Here is a 15,906-nt window from a genome sequence, read left to right as displayed (position 1 = left end):
TGTTTGGGGACTCGTCAACTGAGGTAGTATGGGCTGAGGTTAGAAACAGGAAAGGAGAGGTCACCCTGTTGGGAGTTTTCTATAGGCCTCCGAATAGTTCCAGAGATGTAGAGGAAAGGATAGCAAAGATGATTCTCGATAGAAATGAGAGAGACAGGGTAGTTGTCATGGGGGACTTCAACTTTCCAAATATTGACTGGGAACACTATAGTATGAGTACTATGGATAGGTCAGTTTTTGTCCAGTGTGTGCAGGAGGGCTTCCTGACAGTATGTAGACAGACCAACAAGGGGCAAAGCCACATTAGATTTGGTACTGGGTAATGAGCCCGGCGAGGTGTTAGACTTGGAAGTAGGTGAGCACTTTGGTGATAGCGATCACAATTCTATTGTTATGTTTACTTTAGTGATAGAAAGGGATAGGTGTATACCACTGGGCAAGAGTTACAGCTGGGAGAAAGGCAATTACGATGCAATTAGGCAAGGTTTAGGAAGCATAGAATGGGAAAGGAAACTGCAGGGGATGGGCAGATTAGAAATGTGGAGCTTATTCCTGTGTATCCTAGATAAGCATGTACCTGTCAGGCAGGAAGGAAGCTGTAGAGTGCGGGAGCCGTGGTTTACGAAGGAAGTGGAATCTCTGGTCAAGAGGAAGAAGGAGGCTTATGTTAGGATGAGATGTGAAGGCTCAGTTAGGGCGCTTGAGGGTTACAAGGTAGCCGGAAAGACCTAAAGAGAGAGCTCAGAAGAGCCAGTAGGAGACATGAGAAGTTGTTGGCAGATAGGGTTTACCCTGATCCTAAGACTTTCTATAGGTACTTAAGGAATAAAAGAATGACGAGAGTAAGATTAGGGCCAATCAAGGATAGTAGTGGGAAGTTGTGTCGAGTCAGAGGAGATAGGGGAAGCACTAAATGAATATTTTTCGACAGTATTCACTCTAGAAAATGACAATGTTGCCGAGGGGAAAACTGAGATACAGGCTACTAGACTAGGTGGGATTGAGATTCACAAGGAAGAGGTATTAGAAATCCTGCAGAGTGTGAAAATAGATAAGTCCCTTGGGCTGGATGGGATTTATCCTATGATCCTCTGGGAAGCCAAGGAGGAGATTGCCGAGCCTTTGGCATTGATCTTTAAATCGTCATTGTCTTATTGAGTCCTTTGAGAAGGTGACCAAACAGGTAGATGAGAGTAAACCGGTTGATGTGGTGTATATGGATTTCAGCAAGGCATTCGATAAGGTTCCCCACTGTAGGCTATTGTACAAAATGCGGAGGAATGGGATTGTGGGAGAGATAGCAGTTTGGATCAGTAATTGGCTTGCTGAAAGAAGACAGGGGGTGGTGGTTAATGAGAAATGTTCATCCTGGAGTCCAGTTACTAGTGGTGTACCGCAAGGGTCGGTGTTGGGTCCACTGCTGTTTTTATAAATGACCTGGATGAGGGCGAAGAAGGGTGGGTTAGTAAATTTGCAGACGACACTAAGGTCGATGGAGTTGTGGATAGTGACAAAGGATGTTGTAGGTTACAGAGAGACATAGATAAGGTGCAGAGCTGGGCTGAGGGGTGGCAAATGGAATTTAATGCGGGCAAGAGAGAGGTGATTCACTTTGGTTGGAGTAACCGGAATGCAGAGTACTGGGCTAATGTTAAGATTCTTGGTAGTGTAGATGAGCAGAGAGAGCTCAGTGTCCATGTACACAGATCCTTGAAAGTTGCTACCCAGGTTGACAGGCTTATTAAGGCGGCATCACAGTGTTTTAGCTTTTATTAATAGCGGGATCGAGTTCCAGAACCATGAGGTTATGCTGCAGCTGTACAAAACACTGGCGCACTTGGAGTATATGTACAGTTCTGGTCACCGCATTATAAGGAGGATGTGGAAGCTTTGGAAAGGGTGTAGAGGAGATTTACTAGGATGTTACCTGGTATGGAGGGAAGATCTTACGAGGAAAGGCTGAGGGACTTGAGGCTATTTTCGTTGGAGAGCAGAAGATTGAGAGGTGACTTAATAGAGACATAGATAGGGTGAACAGGGAGAGCCTTTTTCCAAGTATGGTGACGGTGAGCACGAGGGGGCATAGCTTTAAATTGAGGGGTGATAGATATAGGACAGATGTCAGAGATAGTTTCTTTACTCAGTAGTAAGGGTATGGAATGCTTTGCCTGCAACGGTAGTAGACTCGCCAACATTAAGTACATTTAAGTCATCATTGGACAAGCATATGGACGTACATGGAATCGTGTAGGTTAGATGGGCTTCAGATTGGTATGACAGGTCGGCGCTGTAATGTTCTAAAAAAAAGTTGGCCAACCATACCAATATCTGCGATACAAATCTTTACACACACAAATCTGGTTGGCACCAGAATTAGCAACATCTCAATTTTAAATTTCTCACCCAATGCATAAAATTATGAGGGGCATGGATAGGATGAATAGCCATGGTGTTTTTCCTAGGGTGTGGGAGTCCAATACTAAACAGCATATGTTTAAGGTAAAAGGGGAAAGATTTAAAAAAGGTCCTGAGGGGCAACATTTTCCACACAGGTGGAACAAGCGGTATGGAACAGTGGTGGAGGCTGGGACAATAACAACATTGAAAGGGCACCTAGATGGGTATATGAATAGGAAAGGGTTCAGAAGGAAACAAGCCAAATGCTGGCAACTGGGCCTAGTGCAGATCAGGGCATCTGTGGGTGCCCAAGAGTTGGACTGCATGGTTTGTTCCTGTGCTGTATGACTATGATTGCATATATTTGTACTGGTTAAGGTTATCATAAACAGTCGATTCTGCTATAACGCATTTCTCCAACATGAATAAGCTTTAACACGATTGAAAACTTTAAACCGTTACCTGTAGTACATGATCTTTCCTGACCTGCATTAACTATAACATAAGTCAAGCCCCATTAGTTTAAATGGTGCAGCTATTGCACACTTATATTGGGAGATTGTATGAGAATGGAACTCTCCCCTTGCCTCAGGTGTGGTGACCACCAGGTTAAACTACCATCAGTCATATCTCTCACTCCCTCTCCGGTCCATGGGGAAAATAAACCTGCTGCTACACAGCAAGATTTGCATGCTCCTTTAATTCTGGCTACTTGGATATTCCAATTTTTTAATCATTTCACTACTAGCTGCCTTCACTTGTCTAACCCTATGAGTTTGTTACCAACATTGATCAACTAGCATTCACTAGATTTATTTTTTTTAATCCTGAGCACTGCTTAAAGAATTGTCCTTTTATTACTATTTTTTAAATAAATGATCCAACGTCATGTGTCAGCTAAAAGGCAGCAGCATTTCATGCCAAACATCTATGATCCACATTTTCCAGAATGAATCATCTTTGGGAAATGTGCAAAATGGACACTTTAGACAAAGTCGATGTTAACTGTTCACAGATATTTGGATTGTATAAACCAGCATTCAGGGTCGTTCTGCTCCACAATTGCATTCTGCTAGATAACAGTGCAAAGTTTGCACCAAATTTAATTGGTCTTTTCCCATAAATGCAATAATAAATTCATTACAGTTTAAAAGACTGGCTTGTCTTTGAGTAAATACTAGTTGTTCTATGCAAGGTTTGTAGCTCAGGTTGAGGTTTAGGGTGTAGCTTTGCTCGCTGGGCTGTAGGTTTGATATCCAGACATTTTATTACCTGGCTAGGTAACATAATCAGTGGCGACCTCCAAGTGAAGCGAAGCTGTTGTCTCCTGCTTTCTATTTATATGTTTGTCCTAGGTGGGGGGTTCCTGGTGTTTGTGGTGATGTCATTTCCTGTTTATTTTCTGAGGGGTTGATAGATGGTATCTAGATCTGTGTGTTTATGGCGTTGTGGTTGGAGTGCCAGGCCTCTAGGAATTCGCTGGCATATCTTTGCTTAGCCTGTCCCAGGATAGATCTAGATACCAGCCTTCAGCCCATCCTGTCTAAATCAGTCAACAAGAGATCTGACTATATTAATGCCATTTCCAGCTCTTGGCCCATAATCCTGGCAGTCACTAAAATGAGCTTCTGACTCTTCAGGTAGAGGGGTCCAGACTTCCACCATCTTTGGGTGAAACAATGATCTTGAACTATCTTCTTAACCTTCTATCTCTCACTTTAAATCTACACACCTTGGTTATTGACTCAACTAATGGAAAACTGTACTTTCCTATCCACCCAATCCATGCCCCTCAATCTTATATATTCCATCAGGTCCCTCTCAACTTTCACTGCTTTAAGGAAAACATCCTCAGCCTATCCATATTTTTCATCATTACACAAACACTTCACCCAGGTTGAATTTCAGTTACCACTGTCTGGCCCACCTGACCAGTCCACTGATTTCCTCCTGCAGTTTATGGTTCTCCTTCTATTCAAGGAAACATCTTAAATCATATCTCTATGCTTAGGTCCAAAGCATTAAATGTGCATCACAAACAGAAATGGAGGAGCAAATTACTGATGTTGGAATCTGTACTGAAAACAACAAATGCTGGAGATCACAGCCAGTCAGACATCATCCATGGAGAGCGAGCTAACATTTCAAGCCTAGATGGCTCTTCATCACAGCGCTCTCTCCATGGATGACATCTGACAAAAAGTAATGGCACAGCTCCTAGTCTTGTGGAGCTCAATGGAAACAGACTTTCAGTCACAAATATCTCTCTACCATCATCCTCTGCTGATGGATTGACAGCTGGCTGAGTGGCAATGGGCCACTTTGCCTTTGATCCAATGGGCTCTTATTTTCTTATTGTTATGGGGACCCTTAACAAAAGCCTTGGTAAAATCCATGCAGGCCGCATCAAATGCACAACTTTCATCCTAGTTACCTAAAACAACATTTGATCAGGGATTCATTAGCACATCATTATCAGGGAAGGTTTACCTAAGAACCTGAAGGGATTTGTTTTGTCTGCTTTGCTACTTAAGGTGCAGTATGTAGAATTTTCAACACCACAACTTTTTAAAAATTAATTCACAGGATGAGGGCATCATTGGGAAGGCCAGCATTTATTGCCCCTAACTGTCCAGAAAGCAGTCTAAGAGTCAGGCACATCACTGTAGCTCTGGAGTCACATGTTGGCTAGAGCAAGTGAGGATGACAGTTTCCCACCCTAAAGAATATTAGTGAACCAGATGGGATTTCTGACAATTGACAATGGATTAATGCTCATCACGCTCTTAATTCCGGATTTTTTATTGAATTCAAAATCCACCATCTGCTGCCGTGGGATTCAAGCATGTCTCTGAATTAATAGTCTAGTGATAATACCACTAGGCCATTGCCTCCCCTGCTTTACTCATTTATCTCAAGTAAAATCCTGAAGGCTAGAGAAGAACATACACACGAGATCACAGCAGGTCAGGCAGCATCCATAGAGTAAGAAGCCAAGGTTTTCATTGGAGCATCTAGACTCTAAATGTGACTTGGCTTTCGCCCCATGGATGCTGCCTGACCTGCAATCTCCAGCATATTTTGTTTTCAGTAGATTCTGTAACAGATTGTTTTACTGTTTAACTTTGCAAAGTTTATTTTGCTGTTCGAAATGGTGACTCTGCGGTTTTATTCTCTAAATCAGTATGACACCTCAAATTTTGCTTGCTTTAAACCAAATATAAAAGATGATTGGCCCATAGCCAGATGCTAATCAATTTGTCAGGCTTGTTAGGGATCATAACTGAAAAGAAACTGAATCGGGAAACATGGTGATTTTTCAGAGAGGAGGATGTAGCACAATAATCAATACGAAGACCAGTGGGTTTCAAATATATGTAAATAATTTGGACATTGAAATACAGGCATGGCAAACAGTGAGAATGAAACCAGTTGACTGTAACAGGACACAGACAAGCTCGCAGAATGGACAAGTAAATGATAACTGAAATTGAATAGAGGGGACTGAGAGGTGATGAGGTTTGGCAGGACAAAGAGGACCAGGTAACATATTTAATAACAGAGTCAGGATAAATTGAAGTGCATGGAATTTTGGATTTCGTAAACAGAAATATTGTAGTCAAAAGCAAGGAAGTTATCCTCAACTTTTACAGTGCTTAGGTTTGGACACAACTAGGAATATTAACCAAGCCTATAACATGAAACAAAAGAAAATGTTAAGGGCACTGTACCTGCATGTAATATTTGCAACAAGGCAAATAATTTAAGTAGAGACACATGGGGGGTATGATCCAATTGCCGTTAAAGAAACATGGCTACAGAATGACCAAGATGAGGAACTGAATATTCAACAGCATTGAACATTAAGAACGGAAAAAAAAACGGAAAAGGTAGAATGCTGCACTGACGAGGAATGGGATAGTATATTAGATAGGGAAGATCTTCAGACTGGAAGAACAAAACGTGCAATTTAAAGTTATTGCATTGTTTTGGAACTTTGGGGAAAAAAAATCAAAATAATGGCATTTTTAAGAGGAGAATGAGAGACAAAGGCAGTGACTCGGTGAGAAGTGAAACAAAGAAAAATGAGCCTGCACAGCTGGCTGCCTCTGCTATTCAGTTTCAAGTACCTTTGGATGTGGAAGTTCATTCTAAGAAAAATAAATAAACAGTGAAATTCACAGCTGACCTTGGAGGAACCTATATAGGGGAGTTTATAGTTTGGGAACAGCTGTGTGGTATTTTAAAGTGTAACCATACGGTTTTATTTTGGTAAATCTGCAAAAGTGATTGTGTGTTTTTTTCTGATTATGTGTTTTGTTGAGATCTGAATTGATTAAACTTAAAATAGAAAACATAGTTACTAAGTCAGCCTGGAACATTAAGACTGAGCTATTTTCTGGAATGTAGAATGTTAACATACATAGATGGCTTTTCATAGTGATGTGCTCTTGTTGGATGTAGGAGATTAGGGAGAGTTTTCATGTTACTGATGATTACGTCTGCAGGAAGTGTGTTTCGTTACAAATCTGGTTGAATTGCATGGATCAGTTCGAGCGCAGTTAGAGGCAATGAGGAATCATAGGAGTAGAAGGTATGAGGGATGGCAGTTGCAGGAAGGTAGGAAAACCGCAGATACAGTTAGGTGGATGGGTTACCTGTCGGAGAGGTAGGCAGGTAGTGCAGGAGTCTCCTGAAGCTATCCCCATCTCAAACAAGTATGCTGTTTTAGAAAATATAGGGGGTGATGGGCTCTTGGGAGAATGTAGTACTGACAGCTCAGGTTTCTGGTACTGAGATTAGCTCTAGAGTAATGAGGGACATCTCAGGCGCCAAACAATCGATTGTGAAATGGGACTCGCTAATCAGAGGTGCAAACGGAGGTTTCTGTGATTGACAGCAAGGCATTAGAACGTTACATTGCCTCTTTGCTGCCAGGATCAAGAATATCCTGGAGAGGGTGCAGAATCTTCTCGAAGGGGAAAGGGACAGGTCCAGGAGAATGTTGTACACATTAGAACTAATGACAGGAAGAAAAAAAGGATGAGATTCTGAGTCGTCAATATAGGAAGTTACACAGCTATTTAAAAAGGTCATCAAGGGTAGTAATATCTGGATTATCCCTGGTGCCACGAGCTAGTGAGGGTAGGAACAGGAGGATAGAGCAGATGAATGCATAGCTGAGGAGCTGCTGCAGGGGAGAAGGATTCACATTTTTGGATCATTGGAATCTCTTCTGGGGTAGAAATGAACCTGTATAAGGAGGACAGATTGCACGTAAGTGGGATGGGGACTAATAGGTTGAGGCTATTTTTCCTGGAACGTTGGACGCTGAGGGGTGATTTCATAGAAGTTTATAAAATCATGAGGGACATGGATAGGGTAATTAGCCAAGGTCTTTTCCCTGGGAAGGGAGAGTCCAAAACTAGAGAGTGCAGGTTTAAGGTGAGAGGGGAAAGACTTGAGAGAGACCCAAAGGGACAACTTTTTCCCATACAGAGCATGGTGCATGAATGGAACGAGCTGCCAGAGGAAGTGGAGGAGGCTGGTGCAGTTACAGCATTTAAAAGACATCTGGATAGGTATATGAATAGGAAGAGCTTAGAGGGATAGAGGCCAAATGCTGGCTAATGGGATTAGATTAATTTAGGAAATCTGGTCAGCATGGACAAGTTGGACCGAAGGGTTTATTTACACCCTACACAGTTCTATGATTCTATTTGAGCAGAATTAAGAAACAGCAACTGATGATCCAAACAAGCACTAATGATGTAACGTATGAGCTTCTGGAATATGTTAGAGATGGTTTTCCACACCAATATGCTGAGGAACTGAATCCAAAATTGTAATAAAAGGACCAACTAATAATTGCATTGTAAAATAATTGAGAGATGAATGACTAGATGACTGAATTTGACATTCTGCTCAAAAGTAACGCAATTCAATCTGAACCCAAGATACAGAATTTGAACAGAGGAAATCAAGGAAATAGGGAGCAAATTAGCGGAATTGGATTGGGGAAATACATTAAAAGGTATGAAGAGACAATGGATAGTCTTTAAAGAATTACTGAATATTCTACAACTAAACTTCCCTTCAAGACAGAAAGGCAAAAAAGATGTCAGTCAATCATAGCTAACAAAGGAAGTTAAAGATTGTGCAAGATTAAAAGATCTGTAAAGTTGCTAGAAATAGCTGCAAACCTGAGGATTGGGTGGGTTTTCGAATGCGAAGAGCCAAGGAACCAAATCAAGAAAGGGAGAATAGGATATAAATGTAAACTAGCAAAAGCAGATTAGAAAAGATTTTAAGATACATAATAAACAAACATTTGGCTAAGACAAAAGTGGGCCCAATACAGACAGACTCAATGATTTATAATAGGGAATACTGAAATGGTAAAGAAGCGAAATGATTACTTGGCCTCTGTTTGCAAAGACTCAATGGACTCAGGAGAACTTGAGGAAAGTTAGTATTAGAAGGAAAATTGTTTTAGAGAAATCCTTGGGACTGGAGATTGGTAATCCCTAGGACCCGATATCCTGCATTCTAGAATGTTGGAAGCTTGGCTCTGGAGATAAGGGATGCATAAGTAACATTCCTTCACAAATTCTATCTTCTGAAGTGTTCCTGCAGATTGAAAGGCAGCAAATGTCACCACATGGTTGGTCAGTGGTGAGCACTACTGCCTCAGTTCCAGGGACCCGGATTCGATTCCCACCTCAGGTGACTGTCTGTGTGGAACGTGCACATTCTCCGTGTCTGCGTGGGTTTCCTCCAGGTGCTCCGGTTTCCCCCTCACAATCCAAAGATGTGCAGGTCAGGTGAATTGGCCATGCTAAACTGCCCGTAGTGTTAGGTGCGTTAGTCAGAGGTAAATATAGAGTTGGGGAATAGGTCTGGGTGGGTTACTCTTCGGAGGGTTGGTGTGGACTTGTTGGGCCGAAGGGCCTGTTTCCCTACTGTAGGGAATCTAATCTAAAACTACTCAAGAATAGGGAGCAACAGACAGGTTAAGCCTAACATCAGAAGATGGGAAGATGCAAAAATATGTTATGATGATTGTGGTTAAGAAAGTTCCCATTTGTAAATGGACAAGCATGTCTGAAGAAGCTGTTGGGAGTTCTTTGAGGAGGTTACAATCAATTTTATAAAGGAGAGTTGGCAAATGTTATAGACTTCAATTTTTAGCAAGCTTTTGGTAAACGCCTGCAAGTTAAGGAAAAGCATGCAGAAAGATGGCTGGCAGATCAGAAGGCTGGGCAGACCATTAGACACAAAAATGCAGAACTTAACGATTAGAGGGAAAAATTCAAACGAGAAAAAGCCAGCTCAAAATATAAAAACAGGTAATAAGAACTTCGATTGATATTCGAACGAGAGTTAATCATTCCTATTGAAAGCAATTCTGGGCAATTTATGATGCAAAATGAGAGATGTCAGGTAAGTTGAGCAGGAACTGCATTGGTGTTTACTATAAAACATCCAGCATTTATTGACTATCCCTAATCGCCCTCAAGGAGGTGGTGGTGAGCTGCTGTTTTGAACTGCTGCAGTACACCTGCTGTAGGCCCTTAAGAGAGGGAATGTCAGCATTTTGACCCAGCAACAGTGAAGGGACTGTGATATATTTCCAGGTCAGGATCGTGAGTGACTTGGAGGGAAAGTTGCAGATGGTAATGTTCTCCCACGTGGGATGACAAGTCTCTGCATCTGGAAAACCTTCAGAAAATTGTAAAAGTGTTTAGCGAGATAATTAACATATTCCCTATGATTCAGGACAATTCAATTTCAATTGGAAAGTAGTGATTATAACACTTTTATTCAAAAAGAGAGAGATAAAGTAGGAAACTACTTGCCAGTTAGCATAAATCTCTCTCATAGGGAGGAGTCAGTTAACTCAGCTGGCTGGATGGATTGTTTGCAATACAGAATGACGACAATAGCATGGATGCAATTCCCGTACTGGCTGAGGTTACCATGAAGGTCTCAACCTCACCCCTCACTTGAAGTGTGTTGACTTTCAGATTAAACCATCACCAGTCATCTCTGTCCAGTGATGGTCTACTAGGACAACTGCAACTTTACCTTGACCTCATAGGGAATTAAAAAAATAGAGGCTATTCTTCAATACATTTATGATCCCAGCTGACAGATAATGAGACAAGTCAATTCCCAAGGCTTAAATCTTGGTTGATAAACAAAAAAGATCTAATACGGTGATCTCCTACTGAAACATAACCATTTAATGCTGCAGATTTGACTTTAGTAATAAGAGAGAAGTTTATGACATAAAAATAATAAAATAGCATTAACTAAACATTTACGTACAAGGGTTAAAAACACACAGTAAACTATAATTCCGTTAAATCCCAACAGCACTCCCTTATTCCTTTACACTCAGCAAATTGAGAATTTCCCTTTCCTATCACAAAGGGTTTGACTGAACAAATGCTTAAATTCATAACCCTGAGAATCTGACAGCCTCTTCCTCGGGCCTTCACACAAATAAAATTAGACTCAGTGTTGTATCATCCCTTAACCAAACACTGCTCATCTGAAACTTTTCAACTAGACTCATACACCAAGGTGACTTATTTCTTACTGGTTCCAAACTCTTCCCCCTTTCAGAGGAGCAACTGTTTTACACATCCAGCTTCAGCTAAGATTTTTATAAACTCATCAAACTGAAACCCAAAAGCTTTTTACCAAGCTATAGCTGCTTCCCTTAATCAGAAGGAAAAAAAAATCCTTCTCTGACCTTCTGAAGTGATAACCTAAGCCACAACTGTTTGCTTTATTCACTCGTTTAAAACTCTCTCAATGTGAATAAATTTCCATTTTGATTTTAAGAATACACTCGCTCTCAGACTACTCTTTTGAAAAAGAAATTATCATGGCTAGAGAAATACAAATCAATTATTAAACCCCTTTCAAGGGGCAGACCTAAACCCACATGCCATCAGCTCAAATCCAAATTCGAAAATAAATGATACTAAAACACATAACGCTCACACTATACTAGGCTGCTTAAAGTTCAAGGTAATCAGTCAGTCAACATTATTTTGACAGGTTCATTTGGATAGAGTATTTTGTCTTCTGGTAGTATCTGGAATGAGCACTTTCAAAATAAAGGTTGCTCATTGAAGATAGAGGGGAGGACAATTTCTTTCTTAAAGTCAGGATCTCTTAAAGCCTCGTGTCCAATGTGAGCAAACCAACAAAAAAAACTTACCAGTACATATCATATTGAAATTTGTTGAATTTTGCTGTATAGATTTGCCAGAGGCATTTTTCTGTGACTGAATTAATAAAACACAGCTTATGCAAAATGTTTTAAAGAATCTTTCAGAAAGGTTTGCTTTCCTTTCATCTAATCACAATACAAGATTGAATAATGTTAAACAGCTGGAGTACAGTAACAGGACACCAGAAATTCTTCAGCTTTCCAGTCATTAACAGACAGAGTAATTACGTGATTAACAAAGAGCTACAGAAACCTAGAAGATTAGTTGTAAAGAAGTAGCTCTCAGTTTAGTTGTTTACAATTCTTTTCGCATCTCATTGATGAAACTGTCAACCAATTTGTTAGGATTTTTATTCCTTCAGATGGTGACTAACCAAATCTTTGTTTTTGTAAATCTTAAGCTCCTACATTCTAAAGATTTGCTAATTTCATTAGTTAATTTGTATTGCATCAAAGCACAGCATTCATACATTAAGCATTTCCTCACCTGCACAGGAGGGGTTCCATCATTGCTGTACCTAAACTCTCCTTCATCTCCACAACTAACTTGTTCATAATCCTCCAGCATTTTCACAGTCATGCCTGTTTTTAAATTCTCCTGTATATATTCCACATAACTGCTCCGACTGGCAAAGTTTGAGCGTGTTTTGTAAGTTGTGACTGCTTTTTTCCGTGGCTGTGGTATAAGTAAGTTACTGGCAACCATGCTTCGTGGCTGAAATATTGATTTAATGTTTCTGGGCAGTTCTTCTCCCATTGACCCCACCATAAAATCAGGTTCTTTGTTCCGGTCCCAGCCCATGACACGAACTAATTCAGAAATCAGATTTGCCATTGCCATGGTGACTTCAAACTCTCGGAGCAGCCGAGCTTGTTCCGGCACGTGTGAGGCAGTGCAGTCCTGGCGCTCTCCACTTAGATCTTGCCCACTGTTATTCAACTTGTCCATTAGGGAGGTGACACACAAATAGCGTTTTACCAAAGAAAATAAGAGTTTCCCTGGTATCTGAAACAGGAAGAATAATGAATGAATTACACCACACATCTGGAAAATGACGTTTTATGCAGTTAAGGAAGCAAAGTGGGGTTCAGCATTATCAGATCAGAAAGTAGAGTTGAGTGCTATCAGCCACGGTTGAGTGGCCTACTTGTGCTCATACACCTTATCGTGGAATTTGACCCAAGTTACACTTTTGGCTTTTTAGCCATTGACTACTTGGTACAATGTACAGGACACAGAACATGAATGTATTTTACAATTAATGTAACAGCAATCCAGTTAGTGGAAACGTTAGGACAGGTGGCTAAAAAAAAAACAATCAATAGAAGAAAAATAAAAGGTCATTAAAGAAGCAGCATGGAGGTACAGGAGAGATTCAGAGGGTGAAAGGGGACACTAGACGAACAGTTCAGAGAGATAGCTTTCCAGACTAGGAGTGTAGATTACACAGGAAAGAGCAAATCCTTAAAGGACTTAAATGTGAGATGCCAAGCAATTGAGAGCTAATGGAAGTCATCTAGCACTGGGACAAGAGGAGGAAGAACATGGCACCAGACAGGATGTGGGTCACAGACCTTTAACTGAGCTGAAGCTTACAGGGGTCAGAAGATTCAGTCATGCTAGGGAAGCCTGGAAATGTTTAAACTTACAGCTAACCAAAATATGCGTGAGGGTTTCAGCACCAGATAGGCTGAGTGAACTAGAGACATTTTAAGCAGGAAGGCTCTCTGCATTGGAGAGGAATAAACTGGTAATTCAAATCAGGGTGTAAAAGCATATTAAGGCTCTAACAGTTTGCTTCAGTCTGAAAAAGTGACAAGAGGGGCAATGGAATCCATTGCAAGGATGCTTTCAATATTGCAAAGTAACTGGGCTCACTCCAGACTAGACAATGGGCATACAGTCTGGCAACACTGAAGAGTGGTGAACATGTTGTCAGTGCACATTGGACACTGACGCCGCATCTGTCTATGATAGCTCCAGACAGTGGCATGCAGATGAGGAAAAAGTCAAAATGAGAAAAGATCTTTGAGGAATCACAACAAGTGTGAATGGCACAGTAAATGAAACTATTATTGTAAATTTTTTGGTGCAAATGGAACCAAAGGCAATCTTTCACTATCCTTCACTACATAGGCAGTCAGTGAGGACAATCTGGCCAACTATGGCAAATGCTACAGGAGGGATAATGCAACCTGGTTACACAAAGTAATTTGCAACTTTGCTTATGCTAATTCTAATCCACATGTCAAAAAAATTATCCATTTAGAAATAAAATTGGTGCTGTCATCTCCCACAGATTCAGCAGTTTCAGACACTACAATTGGACTACGTGGCCAAAATGCTTCAGTTGTTTGAAAGCAGCTATAATGAGCAGCCCCATACTGACATTAAACCAGCTGGCTATTCCTTGGTAGATTATCTTTTATTTTGGGCAAGTGCAAAATGCAAATTCATTTCTTTCAGAAATGCTTTAATTGGAATATTCAGGATCAGAAAATAACAGAGAATCACATACCTGAGGGAGGTGAATTCCTTCAAATGAAATTCCATGTTCTTCAGAAGAAGTGGTTTCTGCAAACAATTCCAGCAAGGTGTAACGATTGTCAAAATCCATGTGTTGTTCAATCCCATCCTGCTGACTCAGTGACAGGAGAACATATGCCCGGCTACCTGCAATAGAACACAATTATCAAACTGAAGAAAAAAACAATTAAATTTTATAAACTATTACATTTTTGTTTTGCCAACACAAAAATAAACCTCAACAATTAATTACAAACAGCAACAGCCATGAAAACTGTACAGAATAGTGCAAGTCTTTTAAATGTCAGGCTTATACCAGAAAGAGATTTGAACAGAAGATAAATAAAATACACAGCATATCAGTATAATATCAGAACTCTTACGCATAAACCCTCAGGTGAAAGAAATATGACAAAAGCATTCTTAAGGTTAGAAAAATTGAAAATGAAAAGCAGGGACTGGGGGTGGCTGGACCGAGACCAAATAATTAATAATCTAATAAATGGGGCCAAATAATCTCAAAACTGAATTACAGTGCATTAGCTTAGCCATTTTTCAATCTGTTGACAGGCACGAACATCGCATTGAGTTCAATAAAATAAACCAGAATGCGCGAGAGCAGATCCGAGCTATGACATGTGACTGCAGTTGATCCTCCACCAAATCCCACCCTTTTGTTGTCTTCCCTGGCTACTCGAGTAAGATGAACAAATTAGTTTAACTGGATCACAAGAAAACATTACTGCATAGGAAGTCATTCAGCCATCCAGTGTAACCCCTCTTTCCAGCTTTTGGTCCATAATTCTGTAGGTTACAGCATTCAATTGTCAAGTTGCAACAAAAAGTTGCTGCCTTTTTCTTTATTTATTCATGGACCATGGGCATCACTGGCTAGGTCAGCATTTAATGCCCATTCCAACTGCCTGAGGTGGTGGTGATGATAAGTTGCCGCCTTGAATCATTGCAGCTTATTTGAAGTTACACCTACAATGCTGTTAGGGAGGGAGGGCCAGGATTTTGCCCCAATAACGCTGAAGGAATGGCAACGTATTTCCAAATCAGGTCAGTGAGTTGTTCAAAGGGGATCTTGCAGACAGCAGTGGCCCCATGCATCTGTGGTACTGGAGTTCACAGGTTTAAAGTGCCTAGGAAACCGCAGTGCATCTTGTAGATTGCTCACACTGCTACCTCTATTCATCACAGAATCACAGAATTATTGTGGTGCACTGATTCTGAGCCTTTAAATTTGAGTTTTCATATTTTATTCCTCAACGACTATACACAAAAGCACATCCAAAATGGGTGATCTTCATGTAGAAACAGAAGCACAGTCCATTTGCCATCTAAGATTCAACAAAGCCCAAGTAGCATTGCATCTTCAGCATTTGTTCATCTGGACATCTGCCTCATCTTTCGTCTTTTACAATTCGACCTGTACATATACCTTTCCCTTATTTTGCTCTCATGTCAAGGATCCCGCAACCCCAGAAGCAAAAGCTTTTAACTTGTGTCATGTTCCTGCCTTTGTGCTGCAAATGTGCACAATGGATGATCATGAGTGTCTCAACCAAACCTGCTTCCACCACACTTCCACATAGTGCAGACCAGACACCAAGTACACACTGTGCAAAGAAATGTTTCTTTTACAAAACACTTCAAAATTGTGCCTTCTGGTTCTCAATCCATTACTGAAAATGGTATGTCAGCATTCATAGCAAGAGAATTAATATGTAGA

At 40.7% G+C, this 15,906-nt stretch overlaps 1 protein-coding gene across 4 annotated transcripts in view; it reads right to left on the bottom strand.

The window, feature by feature from the left end:
• cul9 (cullin 9) overlaps positions 1-15,906 on the bottom strand; it is a 198,422-nt gene that overhangs the window by 120,226 nt on the left and 62,290 nt on the right. For all 4 annotated transcript variants that reach the window (XM_043687358.2, XM_043687357.2, XM_087984475.1 and 1 more), the window contains 2 exons: positions 14,164-14,318; positions 12,132-12,650 (listed from right to left, as the gene is read on the bottom strand). In XM_043687358.2, the coding sequence (XP_043543293.2) occupies positions 12,132-12,650; positions 14,164-14,318 (674 nt within the window). The remainder of the gene's footprint in view (positions 1-12,131; positions 12,651-14,163; positions 14,319-15,906) is intronic.

Source organism: Chiloscyllium plagiosum, unplaced genomic scaffold (genome assembly GCF_037043375.1).
Source record: "Chiloscyllium plagiosum isolate Xiang-an unplaced genomic scaffold, Cpla_swu_hap1 HiC_scaffold_3, whole genome shotgun sequence".
NCBI classification, from domain to species: Eukaryota; Metazoa; Chordata; class Chondrichthyes; order Orectolobiformes; family Hemiscylliidae; genus Chiloscyllium; species Chiloscyllium plagiosum.
This window is presented reverse-complemented; position numbering and strand designations above follow the sequence as displayed.